At 36.5% G+C, this 22,383-nt stretch overlaps 2 protein-coding genes, 1 non-coding gene and 1 pseudogene across 5 annotated transcripts in view; 2 read left to right on the top strand and 2 right to left on the bottom strand.

Moving 5' to 3' along the window:
- GTF2H1 (general transcription factor IIH subunit 1) overlaps positions 1–21,431 on the bottom strand; it is a 32,055-nt gene extending 10,624 nt beyond the window's left edge. Inside the window, exons 1-10 of one of the 2 annotated variants that reach the window (XM_011377748.2) lie at positions 20,961–21,125; positions 16,700–16,801; positions 11,632–11,800; positions 8,854–9,046; positions 7,825–7,990; positions 6,752–6,845; positions 5,241–5,390; positions 5,032–5,111; positions 2,139–2,266; positions 1,939–2,026 (exon numbers count right to left, since the gene is read on the bottom strand). In XM_011377748.2, the coding sequence (XP_011376050.1) occupies positions 1,939–2,026; positions 2,139–2,266; positions 5,032–5,111; positions 5,241–5,390; positions 6,752–6,845; positions 7,825–7,990; positions 8,854–9,046; positions 11,632–11,800; positions 16,700–16,771 (1,140 nt within the window). In that variant the 5' untranslated portion in view covers positions 16,772–16,801; positions 20,961–21,125. Of the gene's footprint in view, positions 1–1,938; positions 2,027–2,138; positions 2,267–5,031; positions 5,112–5,240; positions 5,391–6,751; positions 6,846–7,824; positions 7,991–8,853; positions 9,047–11,631; positions 11,801–16,699; positions 16,802–20,960 lie in introns of both variants that reach the window. The other variant, XM_011377749.2, reaches the window with a different exon arrangement.
- On the bottom strand, positions 15,652–15,770 carry LOC111730586. The gene has a single exon (XR_002776747.1). It is a non-coding gene; the product is annotated as a 5S ribosomal RNA (ribosomal RNA).
- On the top strand, positions 16,405–16,523 carry LOC111730585 (annotated as a pseudogene).
- Positions 21,393–22,383, top strand: part of HPS5 (HPS5, biogenesis of lysosomal organelles complex 2 subunit 2) — a 31,099-nt gene continuing 30,108 nt past the window's right edge. Inside the window, exon 1 of one of the 2 annotated variants that reach the window (XM_011377746.2) lies at positions 21,393–21,568. The gene's annotated coding sequence lies outside the window, so the exon portion shown is untranslated. The other variant, XM_011377747.2, reaches the window with a different exon arrangement.

The raw sequence follows: 22,383 nt of genomic DNA, 5'->3' as shown, positions 1-22,383 counted from the left end.
GTCAGCCAACTTCAAGGCATACTAATGTCTTCATTACTTTTCCTGTATGTCAAGCTTATTTTTACTCTTGCTGCTGCCTTATCTAAGTCATGTCCCTACCCAACCTCCCATAACCCAAACTGTAAACTTCTGCTACAGTATAGTTAGGTCACCTAACTTTCATACTGAATTGAAAACTCCATAAATATAAGAACTCTATTATTACTTCTAAATCTTTCATTCTACGAAACCCTCTGTAGAACACAGCAGACAACTACTGACTTGAAAGAATATCTAGAGTCAGCATTTATTATTGAATATTGTCAAAAGTCACACAGTGATTTTTCACATTTCTCACTACCAAGAATCAAGGCTACTTAGTGAAACAGTAGTGCAAAGAACATAACTTCCTAGATTTCTTCTTTATCTAAAACTTACATTTTAGTTTTATTTTTCTTAATCAGAAAAACATCTTATTGGCTTTGCTAATTTTAAAGGTACATATGCCTATAGAAACATATTAAGTTACTGAAATATAGGAAATAAAGTATAAGACTTACCCACAATTCCTTTACAGAAAGATAACCATGTAGCATATTCTTTTAAAGGCCTTTTTAAAGTTCGTAAACTTTTTTTTTCCCCAATGTGAAGTTATTTCATACGATCTGCTCTGTGAACTATTCTATTTACTTATTTATATTCTCTTTGGTTTCTACTATAAATAACATAACTATCATACTTCAAGTTTTGTTTTGTAATTATTCTTTTGATTTTGTCTTAGTTATAGACTCTAAACTCTGAGGACAAGAACTCTTATTCATTTTGTTTCCCACCACCTATTTTGAATTTTAGACAATTCAAAAAATGGTTTCTTGAATTTGAACTATTGTTATGGTATACGTAAACTATTTTTAATCCAATATATCATTAATCCTTTTAAAGTTCTTTTTTCTCCCCCCACTTTACCTCCCCGCCGCCACTTCCACCCCTGACTTATGTATGTTGCTGTTTCCTCTTAACAACTGGATCTCTGAAGGTGGGGCGTCTCCTCTCACACGCTCGTGGCGTGCACCCGGGGCCTGGCGCAGCTGGCACACTTGGGGGGCCTGGCGCACCCAGGGTATGGTCCAATTTCTTAATGGCTGTTATCAGTCTTCATTGTATGGATGTACCATAGATATTAGGATGTTTGCCATTTTCTATAATGTGTAATGAGTATTTAGATCTAAATCTTTACATATCTTTATTTTTTAAAAAAATAAATGTCCAAAGTGGAATACTGTCCATAAGTGGAATTAAGGGCATAAATCTTTAAAACTGTAATACATGTTACCCTATAGAAAGCTTTATCATAATTTATTTTTATAATTGGGGAGGGAGAACCTTATAAAAAAAAAAGGATAGAGTAGCTTGGCAAAGTTGCAGGGAAAAAAGGAATACGTAAGTAGATAACTCTGTCTATACTGCCCCACACCTCAAGTGATTTCTTCAATATTTAATGAAAAGACCTATCTAGTCTTAAAATGCCAGGCTTCATATGAGGGTTAAATCTTATCTTTTAAAATCATATACACGAATCTTTGGTTTTTCTCTCATACTGCCTTCATTGATACTCTTTCCCAGAAAAAAGAACTAACTCATTGTCAATGTGTGTATACATGTACATGTGAAGGGGGAAAAAACCCAAACAAATAATGAAAATAGTTAACAGACTTGAGTCCATGGAAAGTTGTCTGGCAAGCCAAACTGAAGAAGTACTCAAAATGTTCTACAATTTAAGCCAAATGCTTAACGTTTTGGTCAGAAGAACTAAGTCATTTGAAATAATGAGGATCAACATAAAGTACTAGTAGTTACACAAGATTATCTGGAGAAACCTAAGCCCTAACTGTTCCAGACTTTTTCACCCATACCCTTTTGACTGCTGGCCCTAACTGTTCCAGACTTTTTCACCCATACCCTTTTGACTGCTGGCTGAAAGCAGTCTGCATCTCCAGAATTTCCATCGATGCTGCTGGGCTCACCATTTTGTTCATTTTGTGCTTCTCTAAAAACAAATAAAAAAAATTAATGTTAAAAACCACAAGCAGAACACCACCACAACTCCATCTTACCACCTTGGAAAGCCCTGTTTCTGCACCTTTGCATGTATACTTAACTGTTTCCTGAGACCTGCTGCCAGGACCATGGCACTGTGATGGTTAAATCTCTTGATGATGGCAGCATTACTATTCTCCTTTATGGATTTAGAATTAGAAGTAGATGGCACAGAGGAAATGCCATAACCCTATGAGAAACAATTTAGCAAATTAAAAATTAAAATTCTGATTTTATATGCAGAAAAGACATGCTTAGTTGAAAAAGTTTCTGAATGATGGGACTTTGTTAATTCTGAGTATTACTAAGCATTTACAGGTAAACATTTAAAAATAAATGACATTATACACATAAAAAATTAAGAAATACCACTAACTCCTTTTATCATGACCAAAAAAAAAATCTTAATTTTAAGCTCTGTATTTTTTTAAGAGCAATTTTGGATCTAGTTAGCAAAACATTAAAAAAAGGAACAGAATACAGTGGAAAAAAGCATGGACTTTGGAATCAGATATGAATTCCAATTCTAGCTTTATCACTTTTCCAATATTAGTCTAGGCAAGCTCTATAAAATGGGATACTGGAGAATTAAACTGGATAACATTTTCAAACATGTATTGAGTGCGTGCTATGTGTTAGCACTTATAGACAGTAAGTTGATTAACACCTTGTGCCAAAGGAGCCAAAATACTAGCTAGTGAGATGCTGGGCTATAAGCTAGTATGTAGATCAGAGACATATTATAGAGGGCTTTTTGATGAACTGAATGTTGGAAGAGAAAGAAGGGGGGAATCAAGGAGACTATTAGGTTTTGGCTTGAGCAACTGAGTCCATGGTAAAGTGAGAGAGAGAGAGAGAGAGAGAGAGAGAGAGAGAGAGAGAGAGAGTGTGTGTGTGTGTGTGTGTGTGTGTGTTTGTTTGTTTTAGCTGAGATCGGGAAGATCCAGGAAGAAACAGGTTTATAAGGATGGGAATCAAAAGTTCCATTTTGGACATGTTAGGTTAAGGTGTCTGTGAAATACCTAGGTGAAGATATCAAGTAGGCAGTTGGATATGTGTTTTTAGAGTTCTGGGATTAGACAGACCAGGGCTATTTGGGATTCATCATTACATATTTAGTACTTGAAGCAATGAAATGGAGAGAATGAATTCAGAAGGAGGCCCAAGACAATATCCTGGGACAGTTACAACAACTCGAGGATGACAGGGAAAGAAGAGGCACCAAAGGAAAAACTGAATCAATCGACGTTTCCATTAAGGAGATCAGTTATATAAATTTTATATATCCATACAAGGGTGTACTATGCAGGCACTAAAAAAAAAATTAATACTAATAGTAACAACTATTACTTATTGAACAGCTACTGTGTACCAGGCTCTTTTAACTCTTGTAGCAATCCTATCACGTCAGCACTTTTTTCCCCCCTGCATTTTAAAAACTGAGATATAACTGAAATACAGTAAGTTTAAGGAGTACAATATGTTGATTTGATACATTTAAACATTACAATATGATTACCAGTATAGCTAATACCTCTAATATCATGTCATGTAATTAAGCCCTAATCATTTAACAACTTTGAAATTTGTAATACAGTACGTTAACTGTGCTGTGCATTAGAATTCCAGAACTTATTGACCTACTAGTTGCAAGTCTGTATCCTTAAACATCTCCCCAATTTTCCTACAGCCCCCTACAGTCGGAATTATGAACCTCACTTTGAAAGAAAACTGCACTTAGAAATGTTAACAACAGACTTTAAGCCAGGTAATTTGGTTTTAAAATCTATGTACTTAATAACTATGGTATATTTAGCTTGAACTGATACTGGTAATAGGCAAAGTAAAGAAGAAAGTTATACACCTGCATGTAATAATATTTACCATCATTTTTATTAAAAAAAGCACTATATTTTTTTTCTTATCATATTAAGTATACTGTAATCTCTAAGCTTCCCTGAGCTTTATTTTTTAAGAATGTTTAAAGAGGGCCATGTTTTTAATGTGTTGAGATTCACCGATGAAGTAACTGAGTGCTGAGAATTACCAAGGAAAAACTGAATTTCATTTTGGAAATGACTCACCTGGGCATCAAGGATTATTTTCTGTTATTTAGACTGTAGGACAAAATTTTAACATTGGTTTTCTCACCTGGTGAGTAAATACACTAAAATAAGAGGAAAATGTTAGGGGGGAAAAAAAAAGATAGAAAGATATGAGCATGTGTACATGGCCAGCAGAAAAGGAGCCAAAAGAAGGGCAAGAAAATTAAAATATAATAAAACATAAGAGTGTAAAGAGCATAACTGAGGAAGGCAAGTTCTTCCTAGCCTAGAAGATAGAGGCAGGGATAGAATTAGCCTTGATTAGAAGGGATCATCTCTTTCTCTGTGATTGGATAAATGTATAAGTCCAGAGGCATGATGTTGAGATAAGCAGCTCACACTTGACAGTCTAGCTGTTAAAACACACTGTGGCTAGTGTAGGGTAAGGGTCATGAGCTTGCTCAAGGTTTGGCAAATAGTGGGCAATCAACAAATGTTTGTCTTTCTCTTGTCTACTAATACTTACCCACATTTCTAGAGACTAATGTTAGCTAGAGCATAAAGCCAGAGTCATCAACATGTTAAGCCTTCATTATTACCTAGAGAACCACTGGGGGTGGATAAGCTAGGAAAATTCTTTTAAAAAAGTTTTAGCAACTCATATAAGCATTTCAGTTCTACAAGGCAACTTTTTAGTATATGTGCTGCCGAAGCGAGCACAGTACAAGGCAATTTTAAGAGCAAACAGTGCTACTGAAAAGCACTTCTGATAAATCACTCCAAATAACTATTTTGTTTGATTTACATTCTCGCAAGTGGGACAGCTAAACTTAAGGCAATTTTAGAACTATAAAAATGTTGAAGACTAAGAAAAGACTCTTCTCTCATAAATTCTTTTATTACTACTTACTTCATCTAATGGTTTATCTTCCAGAGCTGTCAGATCAAGTAGTGGATTTTTCACTCCTAATGAAACCATTGTTTTTAACCCTAGAAAATCAATGAAATAAAAGGTTGATCAATTCTTCCTTTTCTCAGAAATTAAAAAATTCACTAACAGCACTAATGATTAGAGAGCAGCAAATTAAATGCTAGAGTGTGTCAGGAAAAAACAGTTACCTTTTTCATCTATTTTGGCACATTCTGCAAACAGGTCCTTTGACCCTGTATTCAGCCGGTCCCTGTGAAAATAATGAGACTGAAAAAATCGTGTCCAGAATTCCTTTTCTGTCATGTTGTGGGGAACGTTTTCTGCATATTTCATTTTTACTGTGGAAGAAAAACCATAATAGTTACATTTTGAATTTCCCTTTCTTAAAACCTCTCAAATTAGTTGAAATATAGACTAATAGCAAAAACTAGATTATGAAACTGCTCAACTTTATATACTGTATATAATAATCTAATTGTAAATATGAAATATAACTTGAGAGGATACCTTTATGAATTCTAACAAATTACAAACAAAATCTTATTTTGTACCAAGAAAATTAACAAGTTTCAAAGGTTTAGTAGAAACACCAAGGATCTTGGCGTCAGATCTGAGTTTGCTTGTTTGACCATTTATATATGTACACTTTTAATCCAAGACACTATGTTAGGTGTTGGGGAAATAAAGACCTCAAAACCCAGGAGATTAACAGTTCAGCACTCCAGAAGCTCACAGTCCAATGAGCAAAGAGGTTAAGAGCATGGTCTCTTGAACCAGAGAGCCTAAGTTTAAAATTCAAGGTTTGCCACTTACTGTCTGTTTAACATTGGGCAAATTATTTACTCTCTCTATATCTTGGTTTCCTCATCTGTAATATGGGGGTAATAATACGATCTACTTCATAAGGTATTTGTGAAGACTAAATGAGTTAATATACATAAAGGCCTCAGACTAGTGTCTGGCACATAACTAAATACTATACAATTATAGTTATTATCAGAGAGATATGAAAACATTTTCATTACAATGTGTTAACTCTTTGAGACCCTATAGAAGGAAAGGGGAGAAGGCTTATATTTGTCTGAAGAAATCAGGATTTTATAGAGGTAGTAATGAAGCGATGCTTGAACTGCGCCCCGAGGGAAAGGAATGTTTCCTAAGAATGAAAGGGGCAGGAGTGAAGAAGTGGAAAGATAGAACAGCATGTGGCTTAAGAGAGCACTGTATGGTCAGAAGAATAACTGAAGCAGTGGCTCTCAACCTTAGTTGTACATTAGAAATCACTAGGGCTGGGGTCAAGACATTTATCTTTTTAGAATCGTTTCTGCAAGGAAAATGATTTGAGTTAGAAAGGTCACTCTGGAGTCAGCATGAAAGATGATTTGAGTTAGTGCTATAGAGAGACTCATTTATCGATGCCTCTGGAGCATGTCATCTTGCTCAAGTATGTTTAAGGGTAAATAAAGTTTAAGAACCACCAATGAAAAGAATGGGAAAGTCATCATACCAAGGAATTGATAACAGCACATTATATATTAAACCCTAACACCTACCGTGTGTCAGGGACTAAGTAAGGTATTCTATATGTATATACTTTTGCACATGATCAGGAATAAAGGTAAAACTTTTTGTCTTTCATTGATATTTACTGAATTCATCCAAACAAATATTTTAAGTACCTAGAATTGATTCTTCTTACCTGCTGGATAGGTCCTAAATATGGACTCAATGATATCAGAGGTTAAATTATATCTCAGACCATTACATCCATCTGTTTGGGGCCGGACATCAGCCTAAAATAAAGACCATATATCTATATATACACACACATGCACACACACATATATGTATGTGTGTATACATATTCATTAAAATATTGGAGGAAGATGTCTATGCATGTAACAGACACTGGACAAAGGTGGAAAAACAGATTTTCTGAATGAACTACAGAGACAGAGATAAGTCCCTCACTTTTACTTTGGCAAAGCACCAGGCCTCAAAGAAGCCTGGGCTGATTTCACATAAATTTAGTAACCTATAAAATCTGCTTCTTTGAAAATCCAAATGGTCAAATAGGCCTATTTACATGTGGCGACAGGCAGATAGCTAGGGGAGCTTTAAACAGAAACTGTACAGTTACCAAAATTATTATAGATCTTGGTTACTATATAAATATCTGACTGTTTCTTTAAGGCTTTATTAATTCAATTCACTACTAAGCATCCAGAAAGATGCCAAACATATAACTGGTACTCAAATTTTTGTTAAATGTATAAATATCTCTTCAGTTCCTCCCGAGTACAGATTAACTGAATCCCATTTCCTAATTCCATAGGTAAGGTATTTTCAATTTTTCTCTAATATGCATTTTATAAATTTCACTTTTTTTATATGGTCATTATATTTAGCTTGGGATTTAGTATAAGTAAAATACAGCAATCATAAAAAAGGTATCAGAAAGCCCTAAATTTAAAAGTATTAGGGGAAGTAAGTATTAGTCCAATTGCTAAAAGATTCTCTTTCAAAAACCCATTTGATATCTAGCATGCGAAGGTCAAGTCCAAAAACCAAGAAAATATAACTAACAAAAATCTAAATTTAAAAAATGCTGTATGTATTTAAAAAATATTTTAGAATACCATGAATACTGAAGTCTCCATTAATTTACTTTAAGGAAATGCTAAACTTTATAAAAGAAATAGCATTGTTAACAAATCATCAGGGCTTTCTCTTTTTTCCCGCCTTCTTCAGAAATCTAGAAGAGTCACATACCAGAAATGCTGCAGAAATGCCAACATCCTGCTTATGATTGGATGTGGAAGAACTCTCTGTTGAGTTCATATTTAAACGATTGGCCCAAAATTCCTCAGCACTGATCACTTGGCTTACAACAAGATCTTTATAAAGCTGAAATAAAACAGGATCTTCTTGCAGCATTCTGCAGATAAAACATATTGAACATACTGAACTTCTAAAACAAAACACCATTTAGGTAACATTTTAAAGACTTTAACAACATAAAATTCTGAAGCACACAACTGTCATTTTGTGATTATTTGAGCAGCAAAAGTCATGTAGTTCATTTGTTAGTAATTACAAGCAAAAACAATTTTTTTGAGGAACAAATGAAGTGGAGATAAATGGAAGTCTGAAGAAGCAAAGACAAACTCTTTGAAGGCATGGATTTGATCTTATTCCTTTCTATATCCCAGTAACATAAAGGTCATTGTCTCTGTATTTGTATTGCACTGTATGTATTCTTTCTCAAAAACAAAGGTGAATGGGGAAGCGAGAAGGTACGCTTGAGATTTTCCAGCAAACAATTTTTCGCAGTGATAAGTACTCAGATCCATAAGCATTGATGGCCTGAAAGATACTGGTGATGGAATAATTCACTGTATCAGAAATTCTCACCATTTTACATGCTTTCTCAACTTTTTAACAGTATGTTTCCTTTCAGGTTTCTTATTCATAAACATACTTCCAATAGCTTATCTTCTCTGTGAAAGAGAACTGGGAAAGGAATTAAAGAGACCTTAGCACCTTTAAATCTCAGTTCTATTCCTAATTAGATGTTAGGATTGAGATAGTTAACTTCTGAGGTTATGCATTCTCATTTGCCCAAAGCCAAATAACCAGTAAAATGCTAAATTCGAGGACGAAACACACAGGTAAAGATACTAAAGCCTGTGTATTTTCCTATACCACACTACTGAAGCACAAGGAGAGAGAAATAGCAAACTATTACTTTACTATGAGAACCTAGTGTCACTTCAAAAGGCTATTCTTTTCCTCCTTCACCTGTTTTTCTCTTCAAGTTCTTTATTTGCTTTCCTCTTGAATTTGGGCAGCAGCTGCTGAAGAAGGTCTTTCACTGCATCTCGCTCTTTGACTGCTGTGCTTTCATTGGAAAAATGGAAGTTAGTTGTGTCCCCTGCATGCAGGACCAGCTGAAGCTGAATTTTAGCTTTTCCTTCTGGACTGATTTTCTGGCCTAAAATAGAGGCATGAGGTTAATCAGGTGAGGACAGACTGTGGAAACTGCCATATAATAGGTTACTTCTTTTGCAGAAATGCACTTTTCTCAAATAATTCCATACATGTTAAATGTATAATTAATGTAAAATTATTCCATACAAATAATTCCAGAGCATGGTTCAATGAATTCACTGCTAAGACTCTGCTAGCTTCTTCAGTATCCTTTCTGTGTAGCATATCTCACCCACTGCTTCCACCTCCACACAGTAAAGTACTTTTGTTTTCATTCAACTGAGGCAGATTGCATTAAAGTTTTCTAAACAGCCAATTAGAAGTCTAGACTCCACCTTAAACAGCTGCTTCCAATCAATAATACAAATTTGTCATGATTCAAAAAACTCCAAAATATAGCCCATGGCTTATTTATAAATTGCAAACATGTAATTTTACATTTGAGAGATTTGTTGTCACCACTTTAACCAAGTGATCAAATTAGCATCGTTAAAAGCTGGACAACCTGACACAATGGGCTTTCTGAAATGACAGCATAGAAAGTAAATGCCACCGACTATGCGTTGTTCTTGCTGAAATGTTTAACTTGAGTATTGTCAAGGCTGTAGACCTGACTTTCAGTTTGTAAGAAATACAGGTATACAGGAATAAATTAAAACCTTCAAGAGACAATCAGACATAATTAGAATGTGTGATATTCTACAAACCTATACTCTTAATGAAAAGACTAACAAAAATTACAACTACATATGTGAACCTAAACTGAATATTGATTTTAAAGTCACAACTCTAAGAAACATTATTGGGACAACTGGGGAAATCTAAAAATGGTCTGAATATTGTTAAAATTTTCTTGGTGTGATAATATAAGCAAAGTGTACACAAACATAAAAAGCAAATATGGCAAAACAGTAACTGTAGTATTTAGGTGGGATGTTATACAGGTATATGTTGTACCATTAAATTTTTCCATAACTTTAAATATTTTCATAATAAATTGAGGCTGGGAATGTCAAACTGTCTCTACATAATGAAGAACTTGTATTTTCAAAGAGTGGGCCTCTGTGGCAAGTAGTGCCTGTCTTTGCAAAGGAAACAGAGATGGAGGGGCTTTGTCCCATTAAATGGGTGACTCATGGTAGCATGAACATGTTGCCTAGAACTCTCAGCTCAATCCAACCTAAACAGAAATTTTTTCAATGAAGATGCTGCTTCCGAACCAACATTTTAGATGAAATATCTTTCTGCCAAATGCAGCATAATGAAACAATATACACTGTCAGCCAGCCTATTCCATTTTCCTATTTCCCCAGAACAAACTACAATTCCTTCCCAGGCATCTTTTCTCAGTCACTGCTTTATCTTTGCTCTATCTTAGCTCTTGCCCTTGAGTGGCCTACTTCTGAAGTTTTTAAACTAACTGCTGATTTTCACCTTAGTAATTTATTATTGATAACTTTCAATGGTCTCTTTCACAAGTGGACATTTTGTCAAATATTCAACTTCAAACAAAAACTGATCTGGTGCAGATCTAGATTTCTATCTGTGCTCTCCTCTCCAACAGCTGAGAAGTGTGGAGAAATAGGAGGTAGGCATTATTTTTTATTGCATGCTGTGGGTATCACAATGAGTGTGTTTTGCAAAAGCTATAGAGCTAGCTTCCCATTTAATAGAAATACTAATATAAGCAGTTCCTAATTCATGAGTTTATTCTAGCACAAATGTTGGTAAGACTAATGTCGAAAATTTGGTAAGGCATTTCCTCTCAGAAACAAAATTTTAAAACAAGGTAATCTTACTGGAACAGTGCACAAAAGACCAGATGCTAAGGTGGTACCGAATTATGATGAATTTTAAACAGTATTTCCTTTTGAAAATTAAGATTCTGAGTTATTTCAGTGGAGAAACATGAGGATCTTAGTCTTTTCCAGCAGCAAGCAGAGGTAAGTCCTTAGGGCAACCGTTCATACACGAAAGAAATTTGTAAACCGAACACTTGAAGTTGAGGGTTGTCTATTTTTCAGGGTGTTATCTTCCTTGAAATCTACACACCATTTTTATCTAGGAGAATCTTATACTCAGGAAAATAAATAAATCCGTATTACTCGTCATAGTTAGATACTGCAATTTGTCAAGGACTTTGTTGCCTAGACTCCTCTGGGGTCTCTCTTATTCAAAATCGTTAGAGTAAAGGTTCTAAATCCCAGGATTTGCTTATTATTATTATTTAGAATGTAATTATTATTGAGCTACAAAGTACCAAGCCCCCTGGTAATAATTCAAAGTTAATCTTTGAATTATTAAAATTTGGAAAGAGAAGGGTATTTAATTTTTGCCTTCATACTTAAAAACCGTAAGAAAAAGGATATAAAAAATTATGCTCTGCATTTCTCCCATCTATATTCAGGATAAAATTGAGTCTATCTTCTCAACAGATGATGGCCACATAACTAAAGATTAATTAGACGATTAATAAGACAACTTGATTAAATGATACAATTTTATTAAAGGGCAAGCTGACATCATCTATCAACATACTAAATGCGTGAACCATGTGAACCAGTAAATCCACCGTAGGGTAGTACTTACATTTAATATCCGCATACATGTGGCTGATTGTAAATCTATCTTTGCCTTCAGGTGCCCAAGCAATTCTTTCTGCCATGAGGTATAGAGCTCCATCCTGCTTCTTTTGACGGACCTTCTTTACAATCAGCAAAACTTCTTCAGATGAAGTTGCCATGATGGCTAGAAGGTGCTAATAGAGACAAAAAGATTTTACATCTCAGATTATGGTCAGATTTATTGACTTCTAGAGTCCCTTCCAAATCTAAAATCTAAATAATAAACATGGGGAAAAAAAGTATTTTCCTTCATTCAGAGATGAAGATAAAGTTGTATGGGATTATTTCTTCAAGATCAAACTTTTTCTCGTATCACAGGGGTAAATTTATGTGTTTATAACATCCGGCAGTTTTTAAACCATTTCTACATATGCTAATTAAAGTATTTTAAATTTATTTTTATTTTCCTCAGTTAATATTCTTAAATCTTAAATGCACAATTTGACTACAAATGGGTGGTCTTTTATGTAATCTACATTTAGAATTGTAGAACTTTAGAATTACACAGGGCCCTAAACAATATTTAGTTCGAATTGTTTCAAATGAAACAACTATTGGCCCCAGGGTTTGTGTGACCTTCCCAGAGCTGAAACCATACCCACATTTCCTAACTCTTGATCTAGGTTTCTTCCTGTATGCTTAAACAAAACAAAACAAAACAAAACAAAACAAAACAAAACAAAACAAAACAAAACAAAACAAAACAAAACAAAACGAACCAAGTCTATGGCCATGCTACCCTGAAGGCGCCATATCTCATCTGATTTCAGAAGCTAAGCAGGGTCGGGCCTGCTTAGTACTGGGAAGGGAGACCACCTAGGAATACAATGTGCTATAGGTATTTAAAATTAAACAAACAAAACAGAAGCAATATAGCTTCTAAAAAAAAAAACAAACCCAAGAATTAAAAAAAAAAATCGTTTTATTAAAATGTTACAAATAACAGCACTACATTTTGGACTGCAGAAGTCAAATCAAAGATTATCTACCTGACTACAACTTTGTTGATTTTCTTATTGCTATATGCAAAGCATTAAAATAGGAGCTGGGCAGAAAAAACACGTATGAGTAGGGTTGTCAGATAATATACAAGATGCTCAATTAAATTTGAACTTTAGTATAAACAAATTTTTAGTATAACTACGTCCCGAATATTGGATATACTAAATCATTATGTAAAATTCAAACTTAACTAGATATTCTGTATTTATTTTTACTTGCTACGTCTGGCAACTCTTTGTAGAAGATCCTTATCTTCAGCAAATTATTTAACAGGGAAATTAATGAATTTTCATAATACAAGGCATATATGATGAGTGCAGTAATACAAACAGGTGACGAGAGTATCTCCCCACTAACTACCACAGCAAAGTATCTGGAAGAGATGCTAATTGCAGTTCCTAAATTTTGATTGGTAGATATTTTAGCGTGATGGTTTTGGAGTTCTGTTGCCCTGAGTTAAATCCCAAACTCACTGTTCGCTAGCTGTGTAAGCTTGGATAAGTTAATCTCTAGTATGAAATAAGGCTATAATACCTGCTTTACTAGGCTGTTTGAGGATCAGAGATAATGTATGCACCAAGCACCTGCAACACAGGAGGCACTCCCTACATGGTAATACCTACTATTAAAACATCACATGGCAAAGAAGGTATTTGTCAGACATATTCAAACGTTAATGTTATGCAGTAATAGTAATATTGAATAAGTAATTTTATTTCAGTGTATGAACACTGTTGAAAAGCACCCTACAAATTGTTACATTTTAAAAATATGCTCCTTTATAAAATGTTCATAGAACATTGGCATGGCAACATGGGACAAAACTCAAAGTATGCTACCAATTCTGTGATAGCAAGAATGCTTTCAAGTGTTGTCGAGTTCACCATTTGAGTTTTAAATAAATAATGAATTCTACAGTGAAAAATTCCTGCAGCAACACTTATTAGTTAATTAACATGTACTTTTATGGAGATGTTTCATAATTTACAATACCAACTTTATCTGTCAAAACAATACATTTTAATAAGTTTTGCAGTCCAAAAATTCTTATTATGTTTCCTACTTTTTCTTCTCTATTGGTTCTCCTGGTTCTACTTGATGCTTTATAGAAGTATGGTAATTTTTTCCATTATCTGATTCCACTGTCTCCTCACTTCCTGGGAGAAGCCTAGTTTTCTTATCTCACGGTTCCTTAGGGGGTCATCACCCATGTCCTCAAATGTTAGGCCATTTTATTGCCATATTGCTCTGGAGGGGGAGGTTTCTTCTCAGTAGTGTAGATCCCTGGAGGTGCTGCACAGTTAGACTTCCATATTTTTGAATTCCTTTGGAGGCTCCTCAGGTACCTGGACTACCTCTCCTAGTCTGCTGAGTGGATTGTAGAGAAAGACTGAGGGAGTTATGCTCTGGAATAGCTGTCTGTTTTGTTTCCACAGTTGCCTGATGACTTTGCCAGATTCAGGGCCCTGTGACTGGTCTCATCTGGCTGGCTAGCTGTTACCTTCCTCACTCAAGGAGCCTGAGCTGCTGCTTCCCAAAGATGCTAACCAGCTCAGGGTATCCTTCTCCTTGGCTGCCTTGATGGCTATGAGTGATGACCCCAAACTGAGAGAATTTAATTCTTAACACTTCAGATGCTATTTTCCCCACCTTTTAAAAATCAAATGTGTTCAAATGCTCCCTGTATCTTGGCCTAAGAGCCATTTGTATATGGCTAATTTGTAACATAGGAAAAGGCCTTGAGCTTCTCGCCCCACCCCCAACACTTCTCCCCAGTCCTGGGCGTTTTAAACACTCAACTCAAATGCTAGAGGCTTGGGTGTGGCTATCTGGAATATGAGGCTGAAAAGGATTCTGAAGCTGTCTGGGCTCAACAAAGGACGCCATGATTGATGGTGATGCCTGCCATGGGCTGGGATGGAGAAAGTGGTTAACACAAGTGCCACTTGTAAGCTATTTCTGGGAACAATGAATATGCCATCAGTTATTCAAAATAACAGAATTTCTATCTGGATGTAATGAGAAAGTAAGCATTAGGAAGAGTGGCAGACATTAAAAGTAATAGAAATCAGCAATTATAGATCTTTATAATGATATCTGAAAAATAAAAGCTAATTACTTCTTAAACCATCACCTCTTAGGATTAAGGAAAAATACCATTGAATTAAAAAACTAATATTTCTTATTCACTTAAGCAGTGATTTAGAAATAAAAAATACGAGTTAAAAGAGTGAAATCTTAAGTCCTCTGAAGTTGACTATCCCAGTTTTGAGTAGCCAAATCTTCCTATTTATAGGTCTTCTTTCTGGCTACTCTACCCCAAATATGGAAAGGAAAAGGGTTGGTGTGATACATTCATTCAGTAAATGTGTATTGAGCCAAGGAGTCTAGGAGTTATCCAAAGACGAATATCTGTCAATTGTGATTCTGCTTTGAAAGAGCTTCCAGACTAGTGAACAACATATATGTGTGTTAGTGTATACCAATTACAGTATGTGAAGTCCCAAAAGAAAGACAAAAAATGGTCTAAATTAAGATTCAGTCAGTTTCTTCACACAAGAAGCTTTGTCAAAGGTTTGTCAGATTTTAGGGCAATCAAAAAAAATTTAGGTATAATAAACAAACCAACCAAATGCATAATTCTTGGGTGTTCTATTTGATCTGTTTTGACAATTGTATACACTCATGTATCATTGCCCAAAAGACAAATAACATTTCCATCACCCCTGAAAATTCTCTCATGTTTCTTTCCAGTCAATTTGCTTCCTCTCACCCTCCAGCAAATAATTTCTGATTTCTATCTTCACAAATTAGGTTTTGTCTATTCTACAATTTCATATAAACAAGATCATGTATTCTTTTGTCTCAGCTTTTTGTTTAACCTGTTTTTTGAAAATCACCATATATTACATGTGTCAGTAGTTCATTCTTTTTCATAAGTAGTTGTGAAATGGATATCTTTTAAAAAACAAAAAACAAAAAATGCCTACAGCACCTGGTCTTCCTAGGTGGTCTCCCATCCAAGTACTAACCAGGCCCCACCCTGCTTAGCTTCCGAGATCAGACGAGATTGGGCACGTTCAGGGTGGCATGGTCGTAGACTTGTGAAATGGATCTTAAAAGACAATTTTGACCAAAAAAAAAAAAAGAAAGAGAGAGAGAGAGAGAGAGAGAGAGAAATAGGCATTACAAGCAAAGGGAGTGGTCTGGGGCAAAAGCTTGAGACTCTCTTGGAATGGTAAGTAGCCTGCTCTTGATGTAGCATAAAATTCATCGTGGGGATCAGTAGGTATAAAGTTGGAAGGTTAAGATGGAGACAGTGAAGAGCACCACCCTATGTGGCAGACAAGAAAAAACCTCTAAAAACTTTTCAATAGAAATGTGATTTGTATTTTACAAAATTAATCTGTGGGCAATAGGATACTGAAGAGAAGGAACAGAAAGGGTCTGAATCAGGCTGTGAAAATGGACAGAAAGGGACAAAAGGAGTACTGAGGAAGCAGGATGAATAGATGTTATAAGTACTGAAGGAGGTGTCACAGCTGCTTGCTCATACCTCACTTACTGCCACAAGTACAGTGGTGTTATTTACAGAAATAAATAAGAAGGAAAAACGGGTTTGAAAGTTCTGGACATAAGTGTGAGATGTTGCTGAGTTTATATTATGTGGGCATTTGTAATTGCTGGGATGGAGCCTAAAAAGCTCAGTAATAAATAGGATTTAAAAAATTCCATAGTCTACGGCCATGCCACCCTGAACAAGCCCAATCCTGTCTGATCTCAGAAGCTAAGCAGGGTCGGGCCTGGTTAGTACTTGGATGGGAGACAACCTAAGACCACCAGGTGCTGCAGGCGTAAAAAATAAAAGTAAGGGATTGTAAACTGAGAAGGTCTTTGAAATCTGTGAAGTCAACCAAGGGTTGCCTTGCCTAAAAAAACAAAAACAAAAACAAAACAGAAACAAAAAAACCCATAATCCCATAACCCTAACATCAATTTTCTTATTTTAAATTGTGCTTATCTGTACCCACCTTAGAAATGTAATCCTGAAGCACATCCAAGTTAATTATCTTGTTTTTCACTTTCCATTGAAAATACTTCATGCTGTTTTATAATCTCCATAGTTTTGATATCTATATATCATATATAAAAAATTAAAATTCTTAATATATAATACTATCTTTTAATTTGATGCCTCTTAAGGTTTAGATTATTGCCCTTTAAAAAGTTTGAAAATCACTGTCTTAGCCAAAAAAGGATGAATTTTGATTCCACACTCTTAAAATTTAAAAACTCTACCTAAAATTTATTGAATTCTTAATAATATGTGCCAGGTATTAGGCTAAGTTCTTTATGGGCATTATCCCAATCAGTTCCCAGTTAAGAATCCTGGGGTAGGTTCTATAATTAGTTACATTCTGTAGATAAAGAAAACTGGGTCTAAGAAATCAAGATGTTTTCCCAATGCATCAAGAAGTCGCAGAACTGGGTTTGAATCTGGGTCAGTCTGATCTTGGAGTTGCACTGAGCTGTTTTGAAAATATCTATAACTGGTGGTTACCTACAGCGATAGGATTACAGATGATTTGAATGTTCTTTTTGTTTTCTGGATCATCTACAATAGACATGTATTTTGTAATGAAAAAAGCAGTTATTAAAAATGTCTTTCCAAAAAGTTTATTCCCTATTAAACCATGTTTAAAAGGTAACATGGGAAAGTATTAGGGGTGTCAGTTTAGGTAAGAATTAAAACTATTTATTTTCAATTTCTGTTGTATGAGTATATCATTGATTTTTTACTTAGTTTTAAAACTGTAATTAATAAAGGAATGTGTATTTATGGAACCGTAATATTAATTTTCTAATATTCATTATAATAAACATAAATATCAAAATTTAAAAAAACTGTTCATACTATGTAAAATTACACTGCATACCACATAAACCACATTTTAGGAAACATGAATCAAAATCCAAGAAAGATGGAAAGGGAGGGTAAGCGGATAACTACAGAATAATTTTAAGTATATTCATGTATGGAGGAAAAGCAGTGAGCAAGGAGAGCTGACAGAGCAAGTCCCTAATTTACTGGGCTTACAGGTACAAATAAAAAGTTAGTTTTGGAAAAGAACAGAAAACATTTCTGATATGAAAAGAAAGAAAAAAAGTGAGGACAGAGAAACTGTAGAGCATAAAGCAGATTGATAGAACTGACTTTATTAGTCAGCTACTTTAAATCAACTGGGAAAAACAAAGCCTCCTATGTACAGCATGTAAAACCACTAGTATTAAAACCCATTTGTGGGGAAACTTCGAAAATTAATCAGAGATAAGTTATTGAACGTAGAGCATGACCAATCAACTGTCTCACAGCTAACTTGCTTGGCAAATTTCCCTGGTCATCTGTAGCACCTCTGTTAATTGTATTAGGACCAGTTTTAGGAAGTTTAATAGATCCAGTGGGGCTATCCTACAATAACTTCTGATTTCTAGATATTTCTTGAAGATGGTTGGTTGAGTAGCAAGAACTTCTTCCCCATTGACCTCTAAGATCCACAGAATATTTCGTTTATGAAAAATACTGGTGTAGTTACATTTAAAGAAGTTGGCTTGATGAAGATCTGGCTTTCCTTAAAAGATTGACCTTACGAAATGATTTGCCACAAGACTTCTTTAAATAGCAAGATCTTCCAGTAAAGGCATTAATTCATTTGCAGTTAAAAATTCATTTGACTGAAGCTAAATGTACATGCCTTGTTCTGAGTCTTTTGCATATTCTCCTCCCCATAAACTAACTTCTCATTTTTTTGGTCTGCTCTAAGTTTCAAAGTTACTAGGCAAGGTCTCCTATTTTTCTCTTTCTAGCACTTATCACAACTGGAAAAGAACAGAAAACTTTTCTGATATGGAAGGTAAGGAAGAAAAGATAAGACTGAGAAAGTGTAAAGTGGACCATAAATTAGATTAATAGAATAGACTTTAATTTTTAAAGTAATTCTTTTAATGTCTATCTCCCCTGACAGATTGCAAGCTTAATAAAGGACAGAGGCTATATATATTGTGTTCATTGCAATACAGCACCCAGCAGCATATTTTTGCATATAGGAAGAGGCCAATAAATATCTATGATATCTACTTAAGATCTTTGTTGTTAAAAGAATATAATCTTGGTAAGACACAAGAAACTTTTGCATATACATCTGCAGCTAAAATCTGGGAAGCACTATAGCTCTCTACTCACAGATCAGAGTACCATTCCTCACAGACACCAATAATTGGTTTCTAAGGAAACAGGGATAAGAAGAATTTGAAACTATGCAGAAAAAAATCTTTAAATTATAGCAGTTCTGCATTTCCATTACCTATATCCCCTTTTCCAACGTGCAGAGATAAATGGGTCAAAGAAAAAAAAAAAAGGGCAACAAGTGAAAAATAAACTCTTTATCGCTCTCTAAAAGAAGAGTGGCTGTATCTGTCAGAATACAAAATGGAGATTTGGAATGCTACTTGCCATTAGGCAATCAAAAAACTTTTTAACAATTCAGCATTACAGGGAATAAGACCTTGGAAGTATGTAAAAGAGACCAAAATGTACTGTTTTAAGGATAGTTACACACACAAGGAAAATATTAAGGGAGAATAACTGATGTAGCAATTTCAAGACCAAACACTTTTTCATCTTACAGCAGTGCAGGGTGAGGAAAGAGGAAGAAAATGCAACTGAGATGCAAGATAGAGGGAAATATATGCTCACATTCACTAATAAATACTGCATGCTGACAAGAGTACAACACCGAAATTGAAAGAAGAGCAATCAGTTGGTAATCAAAATGGGAAAAGGAGGGACTACTGGATGCTTAACACTGCCAAAATGCGGGCAGAGAAGACAGGAGGAAGGGCGCTGACACACACCTCTTGCACCAGTGTCCATGAGGTACGTAAAATAGTGGTCAAACTGCTAGCAAAGCTCAAGATACACTAGATTATGTTCTTCTGGTAGGAGGAAAAAACCAGCAGCACAGAAAAACAGGGCTAAAAGGTGGACAGACAGACCAGCAAGAAGATATGTCTTGAGAGCAGTAGTACATATAGGAAGCAGTCTTGATTGACTGGAGCTGATCATTTGGTTCATTACTTTTAACTGATTTCTCTCTATGCACTCATCTTCCTAGTATTTTTAAAGAGCCATCTCTGCATTTGCATGGATTATTTTTTTTACCATATGTATTTCATATTACCTAGGACAGACTCAAACCCATCAATCTGCTGCACTACCATATGTATTTCATATTACCTAGGACAGACTCAAACCCATCAATCTGCTGCACTGCTAGATGTTAGCTAAGTGAGAGAACAGGTTTAATGGCCCCAAATTCTGCCCCTCCCTTCCAAATGAAGGATTTAGGTCTGCTAAAAGGTACAAAGTTCTCCCTAGAGCCCAGTTCTTCTGTAAGCCATAGGCCCTTACTAGAGGTTCTCTCTCCTTCTGTTGTGACCTTTCCATCTCATTTGTCCTAGTTTTGACTTTGCTTTACATATTGAGATCCCTGGTAAGAATTCATGGGAATTATTCCATTTCTTTATGGAGTCAATACTTACTGCAAGATATATTTCAAAGTATTTAGTTTTTGTATGTTTAAAAATTGGGTCTGCTAAAAGGCAAAAGGTTTTTATTTCTTTCCCCTCTCTCATTTTACAGACCCTAAAACGGGCGTTTAAGTCGATTAGATACACCTCCTTATTCAATTTAGCCTCTGAGATCATTGGGAATTTACAAAATAGTTACATATTTCCATGTGTCGGTGGTCTATTTTTAAGATGATTGAATTCGGCATAGACCAAAACTGGGGGAGGGTATGTGTGTGAACTGGCACACGTGTTAAGGTTTTAAGAACAGAAGGATTGACAGGTGAAGCAAAAGGTGTGTGGCCAGTGAGGTGAAAGCTTTTCTCTTACAGAAACCCAAAGACTCAACAGCACATTTCCTAACGGGAAGGGCTCCTAGGCAGAGGCCTCCACGTCCTTCATTCTCAAGAGCCAAGTCTGATCCCGGCTTTGGGTAAATCTTTCAGTCTCTGTTCTCAGTAGAGTAGGCTTCTTACAGGAAAATAAATTATGGTATATGTCTTCACCGTTTCAGGATAATAACGGGCTACCCATAAGGCAGGCTTGGGAGTTGTGGGGACGACAGGGACACATGAAAAAGGGGCAGAATCCGTGCCGTCCTGCGGCCCCCCGGGCCTGTCAGCAATTCGCCCACCCACTCATCCCCATTTTTCAGTTTAAACTTACCAGGTGGGAGCTACGGCCCTGGGAAGGGAGTAAGTAAGTGGGCTGGGTAGGGTTGAGTTCCGCTGCGCTTCTTAGAGACGCTTCAGGGACGAGGCTGAAACCCAGTAGCCGCCGCCGCCGCCACCGCCTCTCTTACTAGGGGGTCTCGCCTCCATCGCTGGCTGCGAGGACTCTGAGGGCACGTGACCGGAAGCACCAAGGCGGGCCTGCAGGACACGTGACCCCAGAGCGTGGCCGCCATGACACCTTCCGCTGGTTCCCTCCCTCCCGCGCCGGTTCCCGCTTGTTTCATTTTCTCTCGCCGGCTTCAAGTGATGAAAGGTGCCGGTATCCTGGATGGCGCACTCCTTTGGCCTAGAGAGCCTCGGGTCGCAGCTTGAGCTGTGTCTTAGGCCGGCAGCTGCCTGCTGACTACAGGCCGCGGAGAGCGTAATTGCGACCGCGGCCTGAGGGGGAGGGGCCACCCGCAAGCTGGGGCGTAACCTGTCACGTGACGAGGAAGTACCGTTAACAGTGCTGTCCTGGCGTCCCCGGCGCTCCGGGATGACGTAAGCCGAGGAGAGGAGGAGCGAGAGGGGAGACAAGCTCCGGTGCAGCTCCAACGCTGGGTGAGTGTACCGGTGCTGAGCCGGGAGAGACGGCCTGACTCATAGAAAACTGGGGACTACTGACCTGGAGATGGTTAGGACACGGTTGAGACCTATTGGCTGCTGGTCTGTTAGTTGGCTTTGATAAGTTGATTCCTGAGGCTCCTCTCCTCAAGCAATCTGAATGCAGTATTAAAGTTTAGCTGTTAAAAAGTTAGTAGTTCCGCTGGGCAGGGAGATTCTTGTAGGCAGGGAGTGTCTCCAGCGATGCGTACAAGACATGTCGAATGCATGAATGAGTCGCCATTTCTCTGAGGTGGAGAGTTCTCTGATTATAACTTTTTGGGTAGAAGGATCCAATTATGGAAACGGGGGCATCTCCTACTTCCCCTTCGCATAACTTTAGTTTTTGCTGCTTTTTCTTGCCTCTTCCTTCCATGCACCTAGTGGGGAAAAGAGAATGTTGTGATTTGCGTTTGGCGTGAGCAGCATACACTGGTCCATTAGTAAAGTGAGTATACAGTACTAGGATGATGAGAAAACCTTTTCTTGATCCTACTACTCGATTATGTTGCCATCAAGTAATTTGGGCAAATGGAAAGATGATTAGATTTGGACTCAGGAGAAGTGGATTCTAGTCTCTGCTATACCTTTTAAGAGCTCCGACTTTGGGCAAGCCAACCCCTCAAGAATTTGTTTCATTGACTTTGGTAAGCATTTATAGCCACCTTCTCTTTGCTTCGTTGTTTTGCTAGACTGGAGGTTTGACATACTTAACAGAAGTAATATTTAAACTTAGATTTGCAGGAAGATAGGGTTTTGTTAGATGGAGGAAG

The sequence above is a fragment of the Pteropus vampyrus genome, unplaced genomic scaffold (assembly GCF_000151845.1).
Source record: "Pteropus vampyrus isolate Shadow unplaced genomic scaffold, Pvam_2.0 Scaffold321, whole genome shotgun sequence".
NCBI lineage: Eukaryota > Metazoa > Chordata > Mammalia > Chiroptera > Pteropodidae > Pteropus > Pteropus vampyrus.
The sequence above is the reverse complement of the archived record's forward strand: the minus strand, read 5'-3'. Positions and strand labels throughout refer to the sequence as shown.